This window comes from Mastacembelus armatus, chromosome 17 (genome assembly GCF_900324485.2).
Source record: "Mastacembelus armatus chromosome 17, fMasArm1.2, whole genome shotgun sequence".
NCBI lineage: Eukaryota > Metazoa > Chordata > Actinopteri > Synbranchiformes > Mastacembelidae > Mastacembelus > Mastacembelus armatus.
The window spans coordinates 22748056-22772509 of NC_046649.1; the positions used below are offsets into that span (position 1 = coordinate 22748056).

Sequence of the window (24454 nt, forward strand, 5' to 3'; positions counted from 1 at the left end):
TGGTGGAGAGACTGTGGGACTGAGACATCCTGCAAAGTAAAGGACTTTTCACAACAAGCAGTATGCAGCAGTATACAAGATACTTTCCAAAACAAACCACAGTACTTTGGGTTAAACACAAGAACTCCAAACTGAAACCCACATTTATGCTCTTTGTTAATAATATTCATCTGTGGTCAAAGTTTATAAAACTTTATAATCTTCATGTAAGTAAACAGCTTTCACCTCCATCTGAATTAGAGAAACAAATGGCCGCTTACCTTCCTGGTCAGTGGTACTTCTATTGGCACTGGGACGACCTCGGCCAGCAGGCAGCCGTAGAAAGCCGTCATGAAAGCAGCGGGGTCATTGTTCGGGAAGACCAGCGCCACCTACAGGCAGGAGGACACAGGACAGAAGGCTCAAAATCCCCACAGTCTAATGGGCAGATGCTAATATTTAATCATGTTAAAGCAAAAAGTGTTAAGTCAGAAAAGGGGCATGGTTGTCTAATGCTCCTGTTCCTCTGTTTTGTATTTCTGCTTTTGTTCTTCCACTCTCAGTTTTCCCTTCCTGTCCTTTGCTTCTCCCATTATCTCAGAGTATAAACTGACTGTAGTGATGCAGTAAAAGGTAAGAGACAGGTTGAGAATAACACGATGCTAACACAGCCACCTCAAGAGTAAAGAGGAAAACATTAACTTTGAAACCCCAGAACATCACAAGAACCACATGTTTTTAATGTTCTGAGCCATATGATCTGTTTTTGTTGAGTCCAGTTATAATTGAAGTAAAGAAGTTTTCTCTGTGTTCCCTGTTGGGGACTCACTGCAAGACCATTTCGATGTCATGAAATCTCATGCTAAATATATATTTTCTATCATCTTACACACAGGACGTGACCAGAACTGGAACCAACATGTTTCCAGCTCACAGCAGAGCCTTTATCTCCCTGTCTGGCCACGTTGGATCCAGCTCCAGTTGCATGTTTGATGATAACGTTAAACCCCAGTTAAGTGCTGCTTAATAGCTCGCATGTACAGCCCTGGACTGGATGTGAGTGTGAGCGTGTGTGTGTGAGTGTGTGTGTGTGGTTGAAGCTACGAGCTAAGTGCACCTGAGCTAAAGGGAGCTCTGGACTGATGTTGACACTGGAGACGTTCAGTTTTTCTGTAGCTGATCCAGCAGACGTGAAGGAGAACTGATCATCTCAGAAAGACAGGGTTTGAAATGCTCCACACTGGTTTTCACCAACACAAAACTTTTTATGTTTATGTCATTTTGAATTTGACAGTAAGGGAGAGGGCAGGGTGCAGAGAGTGCTGCAGCACCCTCTCCTGAAGGTGGCTGGGGTTTGCCACTGTTGGAGCAGAGTCATGGATGTGGCCTTGTGCCAGTAGTGGAAGTTAATCATTCAACAGTCTATAAGAATATTTTTGATGCTGAGCTCAAATTGTTTCTAAGAATAGGAGTAAATGACCTAAATGATGAACATATTTATTAGAAGTCAAAGATTTGAGTGTGCACAGTTACATTCAGGCACGCTCTCATTCCTGTACAATTACTACTCTTACTGTAGCTGTGAAGACCTTTGAGAAATACACTGCTTGATTTTTAAAAGTGCAGCCATCCACCTGAAAGTTGTTGTTTTTGTTGGAATCACATCAACAAACCATAATTAATTCTTTACCAGGTTCATTTCCCTAAAGTGCTTAGAGCCTGTTTTACCACACAAAAAGCCTCTGATGTATCTCCACAAAATAACAACTCCTGCATCACGTCTCAGTGCAATTAAATCTTCTGAGTTTTCTAAACACTCATTTCTCTAATCATCCTGCAAGACACTGTCGAAATAAAAACGACACTGTAATTTCTCAGTGTGCAGCTTAAATTAACGCACCAGTAAAACTGAGAAAAAGACCAGTTTGGAGTGGGAGGAAAACGGACTTGTAAAGTAATTAAAACGCACAACCTGCCGACTGAGATAGAGTACATAAAGAAAACACACACACACACACACACACACACTGTGCCAGCCTCCAGCCGAGCAGGAAATTGAACCTAAAATAAAGATGAAAGAAGGACCTGACGAAGGCGAAGAGAGACTGTGGGGGCAGCAGACACATTACTGAACCTTTTCCCACTTCAGTATAATCATCTGTTCATGTGTGGGGGCGTGAGGATTGCTGAGTAAATGGGCCTGAGTGTGATCTGATGATTAAAATGACAGAGAAGGAAGGAAACATAACATATGTGTCTGTTTTTAAATGACTCAGTAATGTGGCCATGTGTCTCATTGCCAAGGATTTTTGGCCAGAACCCAAAAATCCCAAGAGGTGACGTCAAGAGACTGCTTGTGATTTTTCCAACCGAGCTGCTCTGTGATGTTTTAATACCAAAGGAAACCAAAAGAGATGACAAAGAAAAGGCTCTGCTGTTTGTGAGTGCAGCTGTTCCTGGGCACAGGCCTGATTTCTCTTAAAGGATCAGTTAAAATACACGAGCAGAAATAAAAACAAACTCTCTCTTTCACCTCTAGTGGAATCCGGCCTCACAGATACAACCGTCTGGTTTCACTTTACATTAATCTCTGAGTTTTCTGCTTCCGACACAACACAACGAGCAGCGGGCATGAAACTGGACATTTGTATATGTAAATGTACATTTACTACTGTAGAGCTCCATACAGAGCGCTATATAGATGTGAGCCTCCGCGTAAACTCTCCAGACCGTGACCAGGGCCGAAACACAGAAACATTAGGTCTTAAGGTAAAATAAGAAGATAATAATGTGGTGTTAGAGAAGCAAATCCTCACTAACCCCAAGGAATCCCATTTTATCTCATCTTAGGAAATCCCAAATACTCAATCCAGTATCGCTGATCTGTTACCTATTGCGACCAATGCAAATGTTCTTATCTCGCCAAGCTGTTCTCACTGAAACATACAAAGACGGAACAAAAACTCTTTGCAACAAGCAGCCAAATTACTAAACAATAAATTAATGATTTAATTTTTTTCTGTTGTTGGCCACTTTACAGCCTCCTTTAACTACAACTACTAACAAGCGCTTTGTCACTTTGTCAGAGCCGTGTTCCCAGACAGTTAAAACCGGACGCGTTCGTTAGGACGTTTCTGTGATGCGGCCTCAGGTCTAGCATTGTTCCATGCTGGTGTTTTCTATGTGCTGCTCACTGAGAGAAACAAAAGAAATCCGAGCCTTGTTAGTGGGACGAAGAGCGGGGACATCAATTTTCTGCACGGACAGCTCGTTATCCATGTGGACACAAAACGCTGTGCCAGAAAAAATGACAGGTTGTGTTTAATCAACATATTTCTTCTGTCACTGTTAAAAAAACGTCCAACCTCATTGAATTAAATGGAGTTGGCAGCACAGATACATCACTCACTACTGAGGGCAAAACTGAAAGATGAATTTCAGGTCAAGTTGAATTAGAGATGTGAAATAAAACGGCAAAAGAAACACATAGGTCGTAAAACTGGAGTAGTCTGAGGCTGTCTCATTTTCACTGATGGTTTCACTTCTGTCCCCTGTGGGACAAAAGACCTCAGTGAGCTCCTGCTAATGGTCTCTGCAATTTACTCCATTTTAGATTGTAAATATTCATCTGGGGCAGTTTTTCTATCACAGTTTTGGTCAAAACTGTTCTCAAGACCAGTCTTTAGTTTCCTGAACCTAAGAAGTCACTGTGGATCCCATCAGCATCTTCAGTGTTTCTGTTTGTACTCACCCGGTCTCCAGGTCTGACGAGCGGTTCCTGTTTGGTTCCCAGTTTGTGCAGCAGGTTGTAGGCCACCTTCACGCTTCTGGACCACAGTTTACCTACAGACAGATTCAGAGCACTGTTACACACTACAACGCAATATGGAGATCAAAGGCTGGATGACTTATTTTGTGCCCTATGAGAAAATAACTTCAACCCGGTGTGTAATGGAACAAAACATGACATCATGAGCCCCATGTGTGTGGAATTACTGCACTGACAGGACAGTCAAAGTTGAGACTTTCATAAACGGATGATTTCATAACATGCATGACTGTGGTGTAATTAGATCCATGTACAGAGACGGTCTGCTCTGTTGATGAATGTGTTTAGTTATTACTTCAGTGCTCGGGCAACTTTAGCCAAAATATTTCCTCATTTGAACATTTTTATAATAGCTGTTGTTTAAATGTCAAACTGCACATAAAGTTGAATAATATTATCAAACCCCTGAGATCGGTTTCATTTTTCCTGCCAGGTGGAGCTGACTCACTTCATCATTGAGGTAACTCGCAACAACAGAATCAATTTCCTCCCTTTGCTTTGTTTCCTAATTCAGACTGGCAGATGCAAACATTATGCATGAGCAGTCCAGTGTGAATTCCTCATTGTTTTTCACACTAAATGAGCTTTTTCTGATGTTTGTCAGGATTAATGAATTGAAGAAAAGGAGAGCTGTGGGATTTGACGAGGAAAAGAAACTGCAGTGACTTCAGGTTGAAAAAATTACAGAAAGATTTATGTAAACGCTTCCATTTGCATCTTAAAGGACTAAATGTGTTTTTCAGTCATACTATTAATATTATTACTATTAAATACATTTACATAATATAATACATGGAAAACTATTTTGTGATTGTACTCAATGCTCCACTTATAAAAACTGGTACACTTGTGTGGTTTTTAATTGTTGTGACTTCCTTCCATAGATGTGTATCTGTAACAGGATCAGTAGGAACTGATTTTAGGGGCATTTTACGTGAACCATCCTACTGGAATCACTTTAGATTTAGATTTAGTATCATTGACTATTTTTAGCTCCGGTTTGGTCTCCACCAACTCCTGAGAATATCATCTCTAAATCTTAGGTATTCTCGAAGGTGACACTAAAAAGCTTTGTGGGGCTGAGGGAAGTTACAGATGCTCATCGCTACCACCAGGTCCTTCCATATTCTAAACAGTCATTAGTCGTTTTATTATGCTTGTGCTGTTTCAAGTCGTTTCTTCGTGTTTGAAGTATAGGTCTCTATTTTTCCAGATGATGGGAATTTTCAGTTTTGGAATAAATGCAGCCATGTGTTGCAGACTGAGCCAGATTCAGTAAAACCTGCTGCCAAAAGGATGAGCAGCACCACAAAGTTCCCACAGCGCAGAGCTGGTCAGAACAGAGCAGAGTTACATTAAAGGTCTGATAACAAAGACCTGCTTCAATCAATAACAAAATACAGCTTCACGTTTCAGCCTGAGCTGAAACGGTGTCTGTTTATGACCCTTCGTCACAGGTTGCACAATATTTGTAGAAGTGTGAAGATGTCAAAATATTGCAAATATTTCGACGAGTAGAAAGTAAATGGACTGCAGGTCTGCAGGTGTAGGAAGTCCTGCAGTAACCCGGCCCTGACGTAGGTTTAGGCTACCCAGTTAAATGGCACTTGAGGAGTAATAGTGACCACCCTGGAGGTGCCAACACGCCATCCTCCAGCTGGAAAACACAACAGTCACCCTCCTTCAAAGATTAGAGGAAAGGATTCCTGCTGCCTGAAAGTGCCTCTCCCGGTGAACCGAGTCCAGATCAGAGAGCTGCGGCTCCAGATGTAATCAGACTGTTTCCGTGCAGAATCGGGGTCTTTTTTTTTTTTTTTTTTAGGATGACGTTATGAAAGACTCATCCAGCAGCCTTTTACCCTTTGAAACCAAGATGACAAAAAAAACTGCCTGATCATAATTAAATGAAAGGGGTTCTGAAGTTAGATATTCCCCAGTGAACAGCAGAAGAACAATACTGAGCTAAACGTCGCCGAATATTTCAGACCTGCTGAGTGACGGACTTCAATCAATGATTACAGCATTTTAGGAGCAACTGTGGTTTGGTAACAACTTGAGCCAAAGTAATAACAGAATATGATCCGATTATCACCATGAACCACTGGCTGTGTTTACTAATGTTTAAGGGATTAGAAGAATCATATATCTCATAATATATAACAGTAAAATACTGACAGGCTCCATTTTCTGTATAAAGACCACTTTGAGGTTCTTTGACTATGATGCTTTATGTATATTGTGCTTTTAATAGACACTGCTCCATAGGCGACCATTTAATCCAGCTCAACCCTTTATGTGTCAAACAGTAAAAATGTCTTTAACGCCCTGTGACTGGAGAAAACTGTGAAAAACGACGTCTTATTCCAAAATGCTCCCCAGGTGAAAAATCCTACAACACCCAGGATGCATTGCTCCCAGTGCATCCCAATGTCCCCAATGTAAGATTGAAAAGAGACGAGCCGTAATGGGCGAGCATTGGATTTTCTGCTGATCATCGAGGAAGGTTTTAGTCCTCGTGGTGTCCAGCTCGGAGTTCCACTGGGATTTCTGCTTTTTCCATTGAGTTTCCAAAGAGGAAGGATCACTGACACACACACTGGAGTCTGGGTGGAAATCAGTGAAATCTGCATTCAAGTAGGATTTGAATCCAGGATTTCTACTACATTTCAAACAGGATCTGAAGTTTATAGAAAACACTCCAGACAAGCAGAGCCACACAGGAAAAATCTAAGAAAAAAGATGAAAACACAACACACACAGCCTGAAAACTGTGTGTGTGTGTGTGTGCGTCCGCCACATGCCGCACAGTGATCCAAATGTCTTTATCGATAATGCGATTTGTTGGTAAAGAGCGTCGGCTGTGCTGTTTACAGAGGATCAAAGCTCCCAGAGAAACTTTCCTCAAACTTTCTTATGAATCTCTCCTGCCAATTATGTGGGGTTATCTGCAGAGCAGCGTGGTGAGGGGATGAGTTTAAGGACAGTGGGAGAATTGGGTTTCATGAATTCTCTCTGTTCTCCAGGGGGCAGCTCGACAGGAAGAAACACAAGTTTGTCCTTGTCGGCCGACTTCAAAAGGACGACGCCACAGGAACGAAAGATAAAGGAAGATAGAGACAGAGAGAGATTTAGATTCAGCACCGCACACCACACACACACCACACACACACACACCACACACACACACACACCACACACACACACACACACACACACACACACACACACACACAGTCTCACCATGGTGTTGTCTCTGGTGAAGGACTCCTGAGTGCTGGCTGAAGACATTTCACAGTCTGGTGAGCGCTCATATCACCTCATCATCAGCTCACCCCTCACAAATCACACACACACACACACACACACACACACACACCCACCCACCCACACACACAGACAGACACACACACACATACACACGCAAACCTATTTGAAGAAAGTTGATGCTTGTGATAAAGTTACTGTCTATTCACATTAATCCTGTGAGTTAATGCCGCTGTGTGTGGGAGTACATGATTGTGTCTGCTCAACTGTGGCACAATGTGCATGTAAGAATTTACCTGAGCAGATGTGGGAAATATCTGAACTAAACCTCAAATAACACTTTTCCTCTCTGCTTTTCCACCACGACAGCTGGAAACGTTAACGAATGTGCGACATGAGCAACGATTTCTCAGTAATCAGACTTCTGTCCTGCAGGATGATCAACATTATCTGTTATTTGTAGCTGTTGCTATTTGTAATATTTCGGTCATATTCCTTCCCATGTCCCTTATTCTTCCTGTTGTGTTGTTTCATCAGTTTTCCCCCTTCATTTTTCTCTCTCTTCTTTGCTACTTTCTTAAATTTCTCTTCTTCAATCTGAAAACACAAAAAAGCAAATGTGGGGTTTTCACAAGGCATTAAATCAAAACAACAGAGCGAGGGCTAAATGTCAAGATAAAAAAAAAAAAAAAGTCGTGTAATGCAGTATTTTTTACTGTACTTCAGTCTCTCTGCTCTACAGCTGAGAGGTCCGACTCTAAATTCATCAGAACCAGCTCTGTTCATTGCAGCTGAATCTCTTTACGCCCTCTGGACCAGAAGCCATTTAGGAGATGGATAACTTGGACCCGCCACCTCCAGCCGCCTGGATGTAGGTGCAAAGCGTGGCTCTGGACCAGGGTGAGGACGCGCTGAGATTCAGCTGCAGTGAGTTTGGCGAGCCGGGCCGTCGGCAGTGCCAGAGGCGAGACAGACGATGTTTTGTCTCTTCTTATTTTACATACTGTGTTTGTCTTCCCACTTCTGGCTGCTGCAAACTGGTTTCCCCAAATGAAGCGTCCACATTGCATGTGTACATAACTTTTACTGACTGATACAGTGCGGTCATTAATAACTGAAATAATTAAGTTGACAGCCTTTCATTGACTATGAAAAACAGCCATGACTGTGGTCGTCTTTAATTAATATAACATGCAAATTGTAATAAAGGGCTGGTTTTCTGCTCTAGTGCCATGGATCCATGTGTCAGGAAGACTAAACTCCAGACAATCATGTGACTGGTTATGATCACAAACCTTGTGATCTGTTTGAGCTGTGAAGTGAAGGGAAACTGACGTTCATTATTGTTCCTTTGAGCCGTTCGGATCAGTTCTACTGACCCTCAGACCTGATTTTCCTCAGACGATGAGGTCTCTGAGTGAATGCAGAGTGTTTTGGACCAGGTCTAGTTCTTATCGTCAGCTGCTCTTTATCACGTATCGTTTGTAAAATCCACTAAGGGCGGTTCAGTATCGTGCAGCTAAGACTGACCTGGTGTTAGCGTCTGTGTCAACACATTACATTTTATGAAATTAGTGCAGAACACAAACTGATGTGAAGAACGAGACTCAGGATGAAAAGCTTTTCAAAATACACACGTCAATAATTTTCAAATCTGGGCCTTTGGATAAAAAAAATCTTTCTCCTTCACTGCAGCTGAGCAGCTTTCTTGAAAGTATTTTTCACACTTTGCTAATGTGCTTAGCGCTCTGTCTGGCTGCCATTAGTGGAATTATGCTCACACAGCGGGTGTTAAAACATTGTTTGGTACTTCAGTTAATCAGCTTGGGAAAACCACCATATGTGCCGAAACAGGAAGCAACACAGAGAAAGCCCTGCTCTCTACACACAGCCCAAAATCAGTTTCTACCATCTTATTACTGCTGATCACAACAACCAGGCCTAGATTCATATTCTTAGATCCATAATAGCTTGATATTGGAGATTAATTATAGAGCACAGCCCTGATTCATATAACGATGAGACTGACTGAAGGCGTGCTGCCAGTTTTCAGCACACTGGTGTCGGACACGCTGAACATCGGGTAAGATTTGTAGTCTTGTTTACTTATTGTCTAATCAGACGGTTCCTAATAGTTTTCAAAATGTCGAGAGGTTCATTAAGGGGAAGTTATTGTGTGGCTGTCACTGCTGTTGACGAATGCGTCTTGTTTTGTCAAGTGAAGGAAAACGTGGTTATTTTTGGCAAAGAGAAGGATCAAAACAGGACTGATTTCCTGCTTGGTCTTCAAACTCAGATATCATGTTGGCACCGGCTTGAAAATGTTGGATGTGTTGGATCCAAATATTTAAATCACTGTCTCCTACAGCTCAAAGGATCAGGTTTACAAAAGGCTTTTGAGGCTGTCCCATAAGAAAACCCTGCACCACTCCCTGATCAGCGTGAAGGTGCTGCTTACCGTATGTGAGCACGTAGAGCGGCTTGCCGTTGGTGTCCATGGTGGTGAGGCAGGGGGCCTTTGGGGAGATTGTGCCCCACCTCTGCAGAGCCGCCTCCAGAGACGGGGGCCAGTTGGTCACCACGCCCAGCTGCTCGCCCCCCATGGCCACCATCTGTGCCCCCTCGGCCTTGGGCTGGTTGGGGTCTGGTTGCTGGACTGGAGGAGGTCAGGGGAAAACAGAGGGGAGAGGAAGAAACCACAGTTTTACAGATATGCAGATTTGTTCATGATTTGAGAACACTAGCCCTCACTAGAAACCAAATGTGGACTCATCCACCACTGGAAATAGTCCCCAAGAAATGTTTCCTTCTACTTGAGTAACATTTTCTATCCATACACATGGATATACGGTCTTTAACAGACTCGTCAGCGTGCTGTGGTGATCACCAATAAACAAGTGAAGAAATAAATGAAAAAGAAAAATAGACCCAGAGCTGATATTAAGTAGTTACCCTCCAAAAGCTCCTCGAAGTCGTCCACAAAAAACTCTCGTAACGGCGGCCTCTTGGGCCTCTTCAGGGTGTTGACGAGTTGTTGAATCTTGGCCGAAACTCTGCTGCTGACTGGAACACCTGAAGGCGAACACACACACACAGAAACACACACTTTAATCCAAGTCCTAGACTCCTGATGGCGCCTTCACAGGTTCAGGTGACGCCACTGAGTGCTGCTTCATCCCCGATGCACTGGAACATCCCCGTGTTTAAAAGGTTCTAAAGTGAAAGCAATGAGCAGAACTTTTGCATGACAGCCCAGAAACTGCTGAGACGAGGTCTGAGTGTGGAGCTTTAAGGTTGGGGGGGGGGTCTGGAGCTAAAGAGATGCTTTGCCAACACTCAGCTGGGTGAGACAAATTGACCATGAGGTCTGTAAAATCCTGTGGGTGCAGGTTCAGTCATAAATAAGTTCTGCTGATTTTTTCAATCTGTTTTACAGCTTTGTGTCTTCTGCATCCACCACCACATGATCTTCACTTCAGCTGCTTGTGACAGCAAGTGAAGTGGAAGAACAACAACACTCTGCACATACATACCTACGGCTCCAAATATGAAAATACATACGGAATAAGAACATTCAACACTTTACAATGAAACTAGCCAGTTTGTCTCCTGGACAATTGGTTTGTCTGTGATATAAACATCATAAACATCAGGAAAAATACAGAAAATCATTAAGCTTCTCAAGTGATTCACAGTATTTGTAGCAGCTTTTCTTTTCATAAATGGTGTTAATGTAACATTAAAAATCTATAATTTGATCTATTACACCAGTAACAGGAGTGAAATGTCGTCAAACACCAGGGGAATAAAAATCCTTAGAAGAAACTAATGTAAACCTCCAAGAGTGAAACAGACTGAGCTGCTCCCACACAGTGAATCAAAGGTTCAATCCCCCAAAATCCAAAGACAAACAGTTTCTGATGTAACTTAGTTTGACTACAGCTCATCTCTGAAAACTGAAACCAACAAACCAAGTTAAACCATAAGCAAGACAACAAATGATGAAGTCCTCACAGCGCTCTGACAGAGCCTCAGCTTTGTTCATTCTCTTTCAGCCAAACATGGCAGTGAGCTCCCATCTGTAAACTCTGGCACCTGATCAGTCAAACTGCAGCAATCGCAGCATCTGATGAACAGATTCATGTCCCTCCAGAGGCAGAATCACAAAACGAGCAGCCTGGCATCCTCCGTCACCTCTGCAGAAATATCTGGATTCATCTTAATGTGACGATAAAGAGCGTTTTAATTCTGCCCACAGCTTGTTGTGATGCTCAACATGTGATGATTATGTAGTTGACAAAATGCTGCTGTCAAACATCACACGCCAGACTGTGATGGAAAAACTACGACTGGTGGAGCTAATAAATATATTTGTCATTTTAGAAGATAATTAAATGATATTGCTCCTTAGAGCATCAGAGAAACATTGTTGTTGTTGTTAGTTATTGTTATTCTCCCCAGATCGTGTTCCCAGGCCTGACTCACCATCTCCAGTCTCCATCAGCTCTGCGTTGCCGTACTTGGGTGTCTGTCTCTGGGGCGTGGTGCCGGTGCCCGGGGCCCTCTCCACCTGGATCCCATCGGTGGTGGCGGTGGTGGCAGTGTTGTTGGTGTAACCGGTGACGTCTGGAGGGGCAGAGTGGTTCTCTGGCATATGAGAAAATGAGGAGGTAAGGAAGACCTGGTTAGTACCCCCACTGCCCCATACATCAGCTGTTAAAACAGGATTTTAACAGGAAGAGTTAGAGCACAAAATGGGAACATTGTCAGAAGAAAGGTTAGGTGCATTGGTTCGTCTGAAAACTGCAGACACTGCAAACAGTAAAAACTGAGGTGTCATTTGTGTGAATGCAGACACAGCTGGAGAGTGTGTCCAACTGTGGCCCTGTATAAGCTCCTGTAGGAAGCTGTGCAGGAAACACCACAAGAACTTGGGAACAGATGTTCACCCATGGCCCTAACATTGCTGAAAGTTGGTTAACGTTGGATCAGATGTTTGACATACCAGAGGAAAATGATTGAAGAAAGAACCGATTACAAACACAATGTTTTGCAGAAACAAGACTCATCCCATAGGTGTCTGTGGCTGGATCATCGATCACTAACACGGCACATGGAACCTTTCAGGAAAACGATGTTTGGGCCTTGCTGATCCGAGACACTTCACTGACAAAAAAAACCCTCTGACTCCACAGCCATTTCCTCACCGATCACTGCGCATCCACAACGTCTTATCTGAAACGAGCCTCCAGCACATAGTGGGAATCCTGTCTTTCTCTGAAGGAAAAGTGACTCCATTCCCATCGACGCCCACTCCTCAGCATTGGCTTTTAGTCTCTCCCACTGTTTCTGCTACATTTAGACTGTGGTTCGGTTTATCTGCTGCTCCGGATGTTTCAAAGCTCCCACTAAATTGTTCTGCTGTTTCAACAGCATCAAACGGTGTTTACTGTTCTGCCCGGGGGATTCTTTGCTTTGAGTGGTCGGAGCATGAAATGATGCAGGGACAGTGATGTGACTCTAAGCAGGGATGTGTGTAGGTGCAGCCTGCTGTGTCATTTACTGTCCCTGCTTTCAGTCGTAGCACTCACTTCAGTTTTAACGCAGTAGAACTTTATCCCTGCAGGGTTTTCAGCTGGACCATCTGCTCTTTGTGTCATTTGCTTTTAGAAACTGCTGCAAACATATTTTTGGCCTGTGAAGACTGATCTTATATTCTGAAGGTTACAGGGTTACAGTTTCCTTTGGGTCCACCGTGGACAATTTTTGTCACTCAGGGCTTTGGACCTGTGGGGAAACTTTTCTAAGTGCTGCTAAATGGATCCCTGGAGGAAACCAAACCATGAAAAACATGCAAGAGGAACGTGTCCACAAAGTTTTGGCCATTCACTGACTGATTCTGAGAACGTGATACGTATTTAGTGAAACGTGTTTGGATTCCAGGTCTAGTAGTAAAACTTCCTGCATGTAATTATACTTTCTCACACAGACAGTTCACACAGACAGAACTGAGCTGAATTAAAAGTGTTGTTCAGTGTCTGAAGATTAAAAATACGACCAGTGATTGAACAAAGACGTGATTTAACTCTGATCTTTCATTTCTCCCTCTTACTTTATATGTCATCAGCTGTTGTTTCTGGGAGATGGAGTGTTTGCACCATAGAGTATTTTAACTGTACATGAAGGCGACTTTTGAGTCACATGATTAAAAACCTGCTGCTTTAAATTCAGTTCACTAGACAAACCAGGTTTGTCTTGTACTCACTGTTGATACTTCTATCACTTTTATGCCAAATGCAACCTACAACCAGCGTCTTGGTTTTCTTTAAAAAGCTTGACAAAGGCTCAAAAAAGAAAGATGGAGTATATATAGTGAAGAACTGAGGAAACAAGGGGGAGAGAGGGAGATGATCCCCTGAAAAGCACAGAGTCAGAGCCAGCGACACCAAACAGAATCCTTTATCCAGACGTGGACTGCATATCAACACTGCAGTGCAGAGCGCAGACATGCTAATGACTGGAGCATGCTGTACTTCCTGTCTCTGCAACATCTGGGCTGTCAAACTACACTGAACTAGACATGCACTCTCTGAAATCACGTGTTGTTTATCTGTCTGAGAATGTGTGTGTGTGTCTGTGTGTGCATGTGCACGTGCACGTGCCTGCAGCGGCCTCATCAGAATGTATTTATGATGATGTGTGATGGGGAAGAATATCAGCCCTGGCTGAGGAGGAGGATGATGAATGCCCCCGTCACTGCTGGAATACCAATCAGGCCGACAGAGGGAGCAGATTCAGGGACAGGACACATTTGTCTCCCGCCGAGGGTCAAGGAGGGTTTAACGGTGTCTCGATGGTGACAGATACGACAGTGGCTGAAAGGTCACATGTTTAAGCTCGGGATGCTAAATGTCTCCATCGACTGTCACAAATCTTGTTGAAGCATTACTGTAAATAAGTACGTACAAGATGTATGTGTGCGAACAATAACTGTCATATTCAGGAAAATAACTGGGGGTTTATTTAAATCATACTGCTCTAATGTCTGACTTTATTATCTCTTAATAGCTCTTTGTTTGCACTGGGCAGGAAAACAACAAACCACATTGACGTGAACAAACGTCACAGGAGCTTCTCGTCCCAGGGTGTCACACACTAACACTACTGGATAAAACAGGATTTAACACCAGTGGTACATGTAGGTAGAAGATTATACAAGACTATATGTGCTCAGGAACGAAACTATGTCATTGCGTTAACCCTGTTTGTCTCATGCTAACGCTACATTTAACATCTGTGTCAAAGACAAAATCTACAAAAACATAAAGGCTAGAGTTGCTGGACTCTAACCTCCCCCTCCCTGCGGACTTGTCATGGTATTCCAGTGGATGCTAAAGTCAGTATCCATCAACATGAGCAGCTGCCTCCCTAAGCTAGAATCCAGAGCATCAACTTTTTGTAAATGCTCCAGTGATGCTGCCTGTCTGACTGTGCCCAGGTTTTGTTGGAGGTATTTCATCCATCCATTTTCTTCTGCTTATCCGGGGCCGGGTCGCAGCAGCTGAGAGGCATAGTCCGTCCAGCATGTCCTGGGTCTTCCATGGGGCCTCCTCCCAGTGGGACATAGCCAGAACACCTCCTCAGGGAGGTGTCCAGGAGATACAGATGTACAGATGCCAGAGCCAGCTCAGCTGGGTCATCTCGATGTGGAGGAGCAGCAGCTCTACCCCGAACTCCTCACCGTGTCTCTAAGGGAGAGCCCGGCCACCCTGGGGAGGAAGCTCATTTCAGCCGCTTGTATCCTAGAACTTGTCCTTTGGTCATGACCATAGGTGAGAGTAGGAACGTAGACTGACTGGTAAATCGAGAGTTTCGCCTTTCAGCTCAGCTCCTTTTTCACCACAACAGACTGAATCAGATCGCAGGTATTTCATTCATATTGTATCACAGGGCCTCCTACTGGGAGTCAGAGAATGTGTCCACATCCCAGTAAAGCACCACTGGCTGCTGTCAGTGTCCCAGCTGTTGTTCCTTTATTCAGAGTCTGTGGAGCAGCTAAAGGATCTGTCGGACATCAATGCTACAGTCTGTTTCTCAGCTTTAATACAACTGTGTTCTACCCAAGCATTTGGTTTGATTTGGAAACAGAGGTGCATCATGGGAAATGGCTTATAAATCTTTCTGTCAATGCATTAGAGGCACACAGTGAGGTTAGGACTAGAAAATATCTTTGCCTTGTGTTTATTTGTTCTCCATGTAAAGCACTTTGGCCTGTCTTGTTGAAAGAGCCATACAGATAAATCTACCTCAACTTTCTTTTAAATCAGACTTTCACTTGAAGTCTTTAGAAAGATAAACTGCACCTCGGGAGAAAGAATGCAGGAAAACTCAATAAGCACTCTTTGTATAATGCATGTTCAGTGGCTCATGTTGGACAAACAACTGAATCAATTTCCATTCATGATGATGGCCCTGCAGCGAAAACAGCTCACACCTGACGAATAACATCCAGGAAACCAGTGTTACTCCCAAACTGCTGAACTGTGATTCCTCAGAGTTTTCCCCTGACAGGGAGGCTGAGCTACACCATAATCCCACTGGGCCTCATCCACACCAACGTTTTAATTACAGCAAATACAGGAACAATTCCAGGGAGTGGAAATGGATTCAAGGTATATTTTTCTGACAAAGACGAATGGCTAATTAAAGGACTGTTCTTAAAACCTTTTGTTGAAGTGGCTGCACTTTGTTCCCAGAAGCATCCAAGAGGAACAGAAGGAGCCACTGCTGCCTTTTCACACAGCAGACATCAGGTTGGCTGAGGTTTCTTAAAATGCAGAATATTACACGAAGAGTCCACATTATTCAAGTGTTCTTCAGGTCTGGCTGTGGATGAGGGTGTTTCTTAACCAGACAGAGTCAGGGCTTGAATTCTTTGATATAGTATTTCTGATTCCAAGTAACAAATTTTGAAAACACATCTTAAAAGTAGAGATGATAACTAAAAAAACGAAAGTGGGCAGACAAGCTACATTCCTCTACCATCTGCTTTCTGGCTTAGATCAAAAGCTATAGTGAAAGCAGATTGCCTCTGGCTGAGCAAACAACTAAAGACATGCTGCATAATTAGCCAAATCAATAAACAACGTCAAACAGAGTAACCTTGAAAAGAGAGAGGAATATCTCTCCTCTTGGAAAGCATTGTTGATTTTCCTCATCAACAATTTGTTCTCTGAGAAGCTAAAAAGCTGTGAGCACCAGCTTTTTCATCCAGACAAACAGACAAGCTTTCATGCATCTGCAACAATGCTCAATGCTATTCCTAGCACGGTTAGCATTGAAATTCTCTATTCTGCACTTTCACAACATTTCACAAATTTAATTAGCACAGAAGAACCAACAAGGGGAACAACTTGTACAGCAAGCAGATGACACAGGACACTGGGGGAAATACCACATCCCTGCCTGGTGCCAAGGGATGGAAGGAGAATGACCCTGCTTCTCTGCTGCTCGCCAGCCATGCTCCGATCTCCAACTTACCGGAGCGCCGAGGCCCAGAGTTTCCGTTCTCTACCATACCAGCTGGCACTGCCCTCCTCCTCCTCCTCAAGGAGAGGTGGCTTAAAAGGCCTGCATGTGAGGAACAAGAAGGGAGGGGAATCTTGAAAAGTGGTGACAGGCCATGTGTCAATCAGGAGCCTCACTTCAACCTCATTTTCTTTAAAATCTAAATTTAGCTGCAACTTCACCTCATTCCTGTGTAATGACACAAAGAAAACTGGATTTGGTTCTTTTGTGGGTTGAACTGTGCAAAACTGTTCTGTGATATTTGCAATTAAAACAGTCCACGTTCTGGGTATTGCTGCAGCTCATCACTGCATTATCTTTTTCACATGTAAGTAGAGACTGTATCATGCTGACTCCAGAGAAAAACCCTAATAATGATCGTTCTTCATTGTTGAAATAATTTTATCTTCGTTACAAGAGAGATGTGTGGATCATCTGCATAAAGAGACACAATCTAAAACAAAGAGGTTACACAAACACAGTTTACTCTATGGAACCTAAAGTCCACTGTCCACAGTGATCCTGTAAGGGGAGCTGCTGAGACCTGAAGGTTAGTGTAGGGGAATGAAAGCAGTGACAACACATGTGAGAACAAGAAGTTATCTGCACAAGCAGGCAGAGTCGCTCTGATAAGAGCTGAATGAAAACGAGGCTGTACAGAAAACAATATGTCTAAATATTTACACACACACACATACACACTGAGAACACACCAGAACCCTGGACCTTTCTGACCTTGAACAAGGAAATGAGAAACAGAGCTGTAAACCCACACGTGTACAAACCACTTCGGATTTCCTCTGTGATAGACAAAGAAGGAAAAAAATCTCCATTAAACTTCACGTCACTTAAAATATACAACGCTATGATATGCTGCTAGAGAAATTTGATTGTTTTGCTTTTGTTGCTGTCAAAGATCAGACAACTAAAGGATGATGGTGCACAGAGACCAATCTGTAACTCTCTTTCAGGTAACGTCACTGGCTCTAGACAGGGAATCGCTTTTGTTTTAAATGTCACAGCCAACACTTTGTCACAGCTGGAAACGAGGGAGGGGGGGTTGCTCAGAGGGCTGCATTCTGCAAACTGACCACTAGATGCTGCTAGGTCATTCACATTTTACACATTGCACCTTTAAGTCACTTCATTAAGTGGATGGATTTTAAATGCCAGAGAGAGAGAGAAGTTATTTTTAACGTTCCACCTACAGTTTAGTGTTTATCTCTGCAGTTCACTCTGCCTGAAATCAATTACTGTAAAAACAGGTTTTTCTTTCCCAAATCAACTCCGTGTTTTTCGGTTCCTTCTTTGGATGAGACTGTTGCTCTGCCGAGGCCCCGCATGCTTTCAGCAGCTGCTCCTGTGTTCTGACTTTGCTAATTTGAGACCGCGGGGAGCAGTGACACAGGAAACCACTGAAAATGAACCCAAACAAACAAACTAGCGAACTAACAGCGTGCAGAGCCTTTCCTGTCACATCTGAGCGGTGAAGGTGTTGGATGCTGGTGGGGCGGAGCTGGCAGGGTGTCTGTCCATGCATTATCTTCAGAGCTGGAGTCCAACAGTGCCAGCATGAAAACAAACCTGCCGCCGCCAGAGCATTTAGTCACGACTCTACCTCAGCAAACAGTGGGGGGAACGAACTAAAGGGATTCTGGGGACGGATTTTACTTTTCTGTGTGTCCTGTATGTTTGAAACATGGGCTGAAGCAGCTGGAAGGAAACTTTGATCCTGCTGCAGGTTTGGTGCCACGTTTTGCCCTTTGAGTACATAAGTACCTTATGTACTTCTAATTTGAAGTACTTTATATACTGCTGGGTAGCTGACGTTGACTACCTTATATACTTCTAATTTGAAGTACTTTATATACTGCTGGGTAGCTGACGTTGACTACCTTATATACTTCTAATTTGAAGTACTTTATATACTGCTGGGTAGCTGACGTTGACTACCTTATATACTTCTAATTTGAAGTACTTTATATACTGCTGGGTAGCTGACGTTAACTACCTTATATACTTCTAATTTGAAGTAGTTTATATACCGCTGGGTAGCTGACGTTAACTACCTTATGTACTTCTAATTTGAAGTACTTTATATACTTCTGGGTAGCTGACGTTAACTACCTTATATACTTCTAATTTGAAGTACTTTATATACCGCCGGGTAGCTGACGTTAACTACCTTAAATACTTCTAATTTGAAGTACTTTATATACTTCTGGGTAGCTGACGTTAACTACCTTATATACTTCTAATTTGAAGTACTTTATATACTTCTGGGTAGCTGACGTTAACTACCTTATATACTTCTAATTTGAAGTACTTTATATACCGCTGGGTAGCTGACGTTAACTACCTTATATACTTCTAATTTGAAGTACTTTATATACCGCTGGGTAGCTGACGTTAACTACCTTATATACTTCTAATTTGAAGTACTTTATATACCGCTGGGTAGCTGACGTTAACTACCTTATATACTTCTAATTTGAAGTACCTTATATACTTCTGGGTAGCTGACGTTAACTACCTTATATACTTCTAATTTGAAGTACTTTATATACTTCTGGGTAGCTGACGTTAACTACCTTATATACTTCTAATTTGAAGTACTTTATATACCGCCGGGTAGCTGACGTTAACTACCTTATATACTTCTGATTTGAAGTACTTTATATACTTCTGGGTATCTTCAGAATTTCCCACTGCAGATCAATAATTTGATGATCAGACTATATTTGTTTTGATTCATCTGAGACAGAGCCTGAGCAGTAAGAGCTGTACACACACACACACACACACACACACACACACACACACACACACACACACACACACACACCTCAGTCCAGCCCTTCCATCCAAACACACACTTTTATTAGAGCCAGCTAATTTTACCTACAGCTGAGAATAAACTCAAGGATAGTTGCTTTATTTAAAGACCAAATCAGATCAAAGTTCAAATCAGAACTTTGAAGTTCAGCTGCAGTTTTTGTCCTTGTATTAAACTGCTTATTATTCTGTTTTTGAGTTAAAAGTGGAACAAATAAATACAAGAACGACTGCTCCTCAGGCGGCGTTGGCTCAAAACTCCCTGAATTCCATGGCCTTAATAAGAAGAATCTGATCTTGGGGTCCAGTATAGATGTTTAAAGGTTCAGCGAAGTATATTATGACTATACCTATTTTATGTTCAGGGGAATAATTTGGTCTTTTCAGATCTTGTTATGTCAGATCCTGTTTTAGAGCCTTCTTGTTTTCTTTTCCACTCTCTTTTAAACTCATCCTAAAAACATCTTGTATGTGATCTGGACTTTGCTTACAGAGTCTACATTTGGCTGCTGGTTTCAGGGGTTGTCTAAAGGGGGTCTGGAGTTCGTTAAACGTGTCTGAGGACCTTTGAGTCATTGTGTCTTGAGGTTGTTCAGAGTTGGTTTAGGGTGTCAGGGGTTTATTAAAGGTACAGAGATTTGGTGACGAGCCTCTGAATAAGCACATTTCTGTCTTTTCTTACTCTGTCCTTCGTTAAAAGTGTCTGAACTTTGTCACGTGTGTCTGGAGTTTGCTCAGAGCGTCAAAGGGAGTCAGACGTTTGTCTAGTGTATCTGGATCCTTGTGTTTCCTAAAGGTTGCGGGTCAGTCCTGAATTTTAATAAACCTGTCTGACTTTGACATCTGGCCTTTCCAACATGTGTCTGCATTTGACAAAAACATTTATGTTAGTCTGAAGGTGTCAGGATTAGGATTAGCAACAACCAGGCCGTGAGTGTGGATCCTCAACTCTTACCAGTCTTGTGGTGGTGATGGTGATGGTGATGGTGGCGGTGGCGGTGATGGGCGGAGATGTGGACGTGTTGGGCCAGGACGTCAGCCAGCCTGCCGCCGGCTGCACCGCTCCCCCCGCTGCGTGTGGACGAAGAGGAGGAGGAGGCCGTGGAGGAGGTGGTGGTGGTGGTGGTGGAGGAGGTGCCGTGGATGGCCCGGTTGATCCAGTGCTCCATGCTGATGCTACCTTCCCGGCTGGATGAAGTTCCTCCGCCACCTCCTCCATCCTCTTCTTCTCCGTCTCCTCCCCCTTCTTCATCGCCGTCGCCCTGACCTTCGCCCTCTGAGCCCGAGGAAGTGTCTGAGAAGAAACACAGACATGACGAAGGATGAAAGTGAAAAGTAAACACTGATGTAAATAAAGCTGAAAGCTCTAATCTGACCCACGTAGAACATTATCTGTGTGTGTCCTGCTCTATTGTCTGTAGCACGGGGAGGTTTTAGCTCCCATCTATTTAGAGTTACCACAGGGCTGTTTGGGTGTGTGTGTGTGTGTGTGTGTGTGTGTGGGCGTGGATTTGTGTGCACACATTTTGTATGGGATTTCCATAACGCCAACAGCACCACTGAGAGTGGCGACATGAATAACAACAAAAGCTGACCCAGTTCTCACACACAGGTGCATGGACGCAGTTTGCTCGTGCAATAACAGACAGGAAACGAGCGCTGAATGGGGAAAGACCTACAGTCCCAACACAACAACAACAACAAAAAGGTTTTCTTCACGATGTTGCATTGAACATTCATCAGGTGGACAGAGACACTCAGCTCCTGCAGGGACATTAAACTGATGAGGTCAAAGGTTGGACATGAACAGATGAGTAGAACTGTCAGAATATTTATTGTAGATTGTTTATGAAAATGATAAGCAAGAAAAAGACTAGATATCATTTTCTAAAGTCCACAGGGTAAATGTTTTAGCAAAGAGATGACTGGTAACATTCTTCTGGAGTCATGCTTGTGGTTTATTCCCTCTCCTCTTAGCTCTGCTTTGGTATTTTTGAGAAAAATATTTCGCTCTGCAGATGCAAAGTTGTATCTGCTTTTCTACAGTACTTTACAAAACAGGAAGGATCAGACATATTTTCATCCAAACAAGCTGCTGAGACAGCTGCCTGTAGCTGCTGATCATCAGAGGAAAACCTGAGCAATGACTAAATTAGACACAGTTTCCTTGTTTGGTCACTGTTACAGTAAAAGCTGACATTTTATGCTGGTCGTGGATTAGAGCTGACATTTGCGGTTTTGAAGACCATAGGATAGGACGCAGTCACAGCGTATTAATTCCCATGGTGCTTTGCTGACATGCATCAATGGCAAATCTGTGTCTCGTTATCAGCGGGACCCTGCAGTGACAAAACGCAAACATGTTGACGCAAATAAGACGCTGCCAGGCAACCTGCGAATCTCACGAAACAAACACACAAAAACATATAAAGAGAAAAGTGTGAGAGAGGCCCTGATGCAAAGCAGCTCCTCATTAGGCTGAAATATATCTCATGATGTATTGAGAAACTGAGAAAATGCAGATGTGAAAATCAGGCTAAAGCCAATAAGGGCATATCTGAACCTTCCACTGCTTCTCGTCTCGGCCCAACACGACTCACAGCTCTGCTGTCCTCGACTGAACCATCACTGGCAAACAGACAGCTGTGTGTGTGTGTTCAAATGTGTGTGTGTGTGTGTTGTTACTGCTCCCTCAGGACATGTGCTTTCTAATTCTGCATGATGGATTGTGTGTATTTCTGTGTGTCATGTGTCAGCGTGTGACGCCTCGCAGCTTTTTCACCTTGTTTTGACTGACAGGGAAAAAAAACACCTGCAGCAGAGGTGGCAAAAGTACTCACATCCTATACTAAAGTACTCACATCCTATACTAAAGTACTCACATCCTATACTAAAGTACTCACATCCTATACTAAAGTACAAGTACAGATACTTGTGTGAAAAACGACTCAGCTCCTTTACTCAAGGAAAAGTAACAAAGTACAGGGTCTGAAATGTACTAATGTTTTGAAGTAGGAGAAAAGATAAAGAGGTGGGTAGAAAAAGGGGTTGGATCAGCAAAAATGAGAAAGTTATCTGACGTCATCCAGCAGCTCGATGCAAACAGACGGACAAATGATCGTAAAGTGACTATAAAGGCATAAGTACCACAGGACACTGGATCATCACGAGGCAGCTGTGTCTGTACAGTCGGATGTAATGACCCAGGAAAATGTTCTTTCTATTTACTCTTCAGAGCTGTTGCATGGCTCCTCTTTGTGCCATTATTCTGAATCATACCTAGTTCAGTGGAGCTGTGTGGTGCTCCCGTCTGCAGCCACAGAGATAATGGGCTCATTAACCCCCTCATTAAACAACCCCAGCTCCATAAGACGTGGACGACTGACACCGCCAACCCCCCCAGGCCTGATTCTGTTTCTCACGCTACAAGGGAGAAGTCAGCTGTGTCGTGTGTCCGGTGCAGAAGTGATGTTACATATATCAAATATTCATGAGAGTGTCAGGGACCAGACCTGGGACCAGCCAGTTGCATCCTGCAGTTTCCTTCTTACAATCATTGGACGACTAATGCAAACAGGAAGCTGATAAGAGTTTCATCCTGTCACTGCCTTTGGTCAGTTTCTGACTCTTGTTGATTAGCAAGGAAAAGCCTCCTCACCTGGTGGCGTGTAGGCATCCATGGAGGTCTGGACCACCAGTGACCTCCGCTTTGAAGGCATCGGCACCGCCATCTTCCTCTCTTTGTGCTTGGCCAGGGCCGCCTGCACCGCCTCGGTGTGCACATCTGGAGACACGGCAGTTTTCAAAGAGTCATTTTCATTCAGGGTGATAACAAAAAAAACAATCATGACACAACCAAAGCTCCGTTTGCTAAGGGCTGAAAACCAAAGTATTCTGACCTTTCTGACCCATTATGGCCCTTTTCTTATTGGAACTACACCACAGAGGAGAGATCTTATTGTTTTAACCACAAACTAATATATATTGAATTAATGTTGGCCATTCCCATGATATGATTTGAATTTGTTTTTCTTGTCTGTCAAAAAGCCAATGACTTCCTTTCTTTTCTGTAGAGATATATATATATATATATATATATGTCTTGGATATTCTTACAAGCTCAAAATCCATTAAGTGCCATGTCTGAACTAGATTTAATCAGCTGCTATGTAATGTTCAGTTCCTAAAGAAACAAGAGACCAAAGTGCAGTAAAGGTTTTGAGGTACATTTACTTCAGTCGAATGCAGTATTCAGATGTTACATTACCCTTCACTTCACTGTGGAGTCCAGTGTGAACACTAAACAGACAACAGGTCCAGCAGCAGCACTATCACCTGTATCTGATCTATCTGGGCTCTGTGTTTGTGCTGCAGCGTTCTTGTGACAATGAGAGCCCTGTTCCCGTTTATTCACGTTCAGTTTACGTGCACAAACATTCCCAGCTTGACAGCGGCTCCCGTGAGGCCCAGTGGTTTCCGACCGGATTAAGTTCAGGGAGTGTAAATTATTGTTTGTGAGAGCGAGATAAAGCGGCGTGATCCAGCCACAGCAGGCCCTGTTTGAAGGCCGTCCACTGCCAAGCTCCACACGGGGCCTGACGGTGCAGAGCTGGCTGGCTCTGGGCCCGATAATGATGTTCGTAAGACATTTGTCAGAACGCACGAGACTCACAGACGGTTTGTTTGGCTTGTGTGTGTTTATGTAGGGAGTGGGAGGTATGTTTATTGTCTTATGGTTGACTGCACACTGTGTGAAAGTGAACGTGTGTGACGCTCACACAGCTTTTCTTTTTCAATTTGCAGGATTTATTTACTGTCAGATTAAATTCAGACAAAGTCAGAGTCTCAGGCGTCAGCATGTGGGAATATGATAATTCACCAAGTCAGGTTTTCCCAAGTGCTCCAGGGATTCAAACCCTAACAGCTTGGCTCTCACTGGACTGCTGCTGCCTTTCTACCTCCGAATGTCACTGCAGCAAA

General features: G+C 43.3%; 1 protein-coding gene across 5 annotated transcripts in view; it reads right to left on the reverse strand.

Annotated features, from left to right (window-relative positions):
* The window catches only part of LOC113134005 (disco-interacting protein 2 homolog C), a 143070-nt gene that overhangs the window by 32365 nt on the left and 86251 nt on the right, over positions 1–24454 (reverse strand). For all 5 annotated transcript variants that reach the window (XM_026313151.1, XM_026313154.1, XM_026313152.1 and 2 more), the window contains exons 4-10: positions 23133–23258; positions 20430–20768; positions 11558–11719; positions 10025–10144; positions 9531–9728; positions 3731–3822; positions 261–371 (exon numbers count right to left, since the gene is read on the reverse strand). In XM_026313151.1, coding sequence (XP_026168936.1) covers positions 261–371; positions 3731–3822; positions 9531–9728; positions 10025–10144; positions 11558–11719; positions 20430–20768; positions 23133–23258 — 1148 coding nt within the window. The remainder of the gene's footprint in view (positions 1–260; positions 372–3730; positions 3823–9530; positions 9729–10024; positions 10145–11557; positions 11720–20429; positions 20769–23132; positions 23259–24454) is intronic.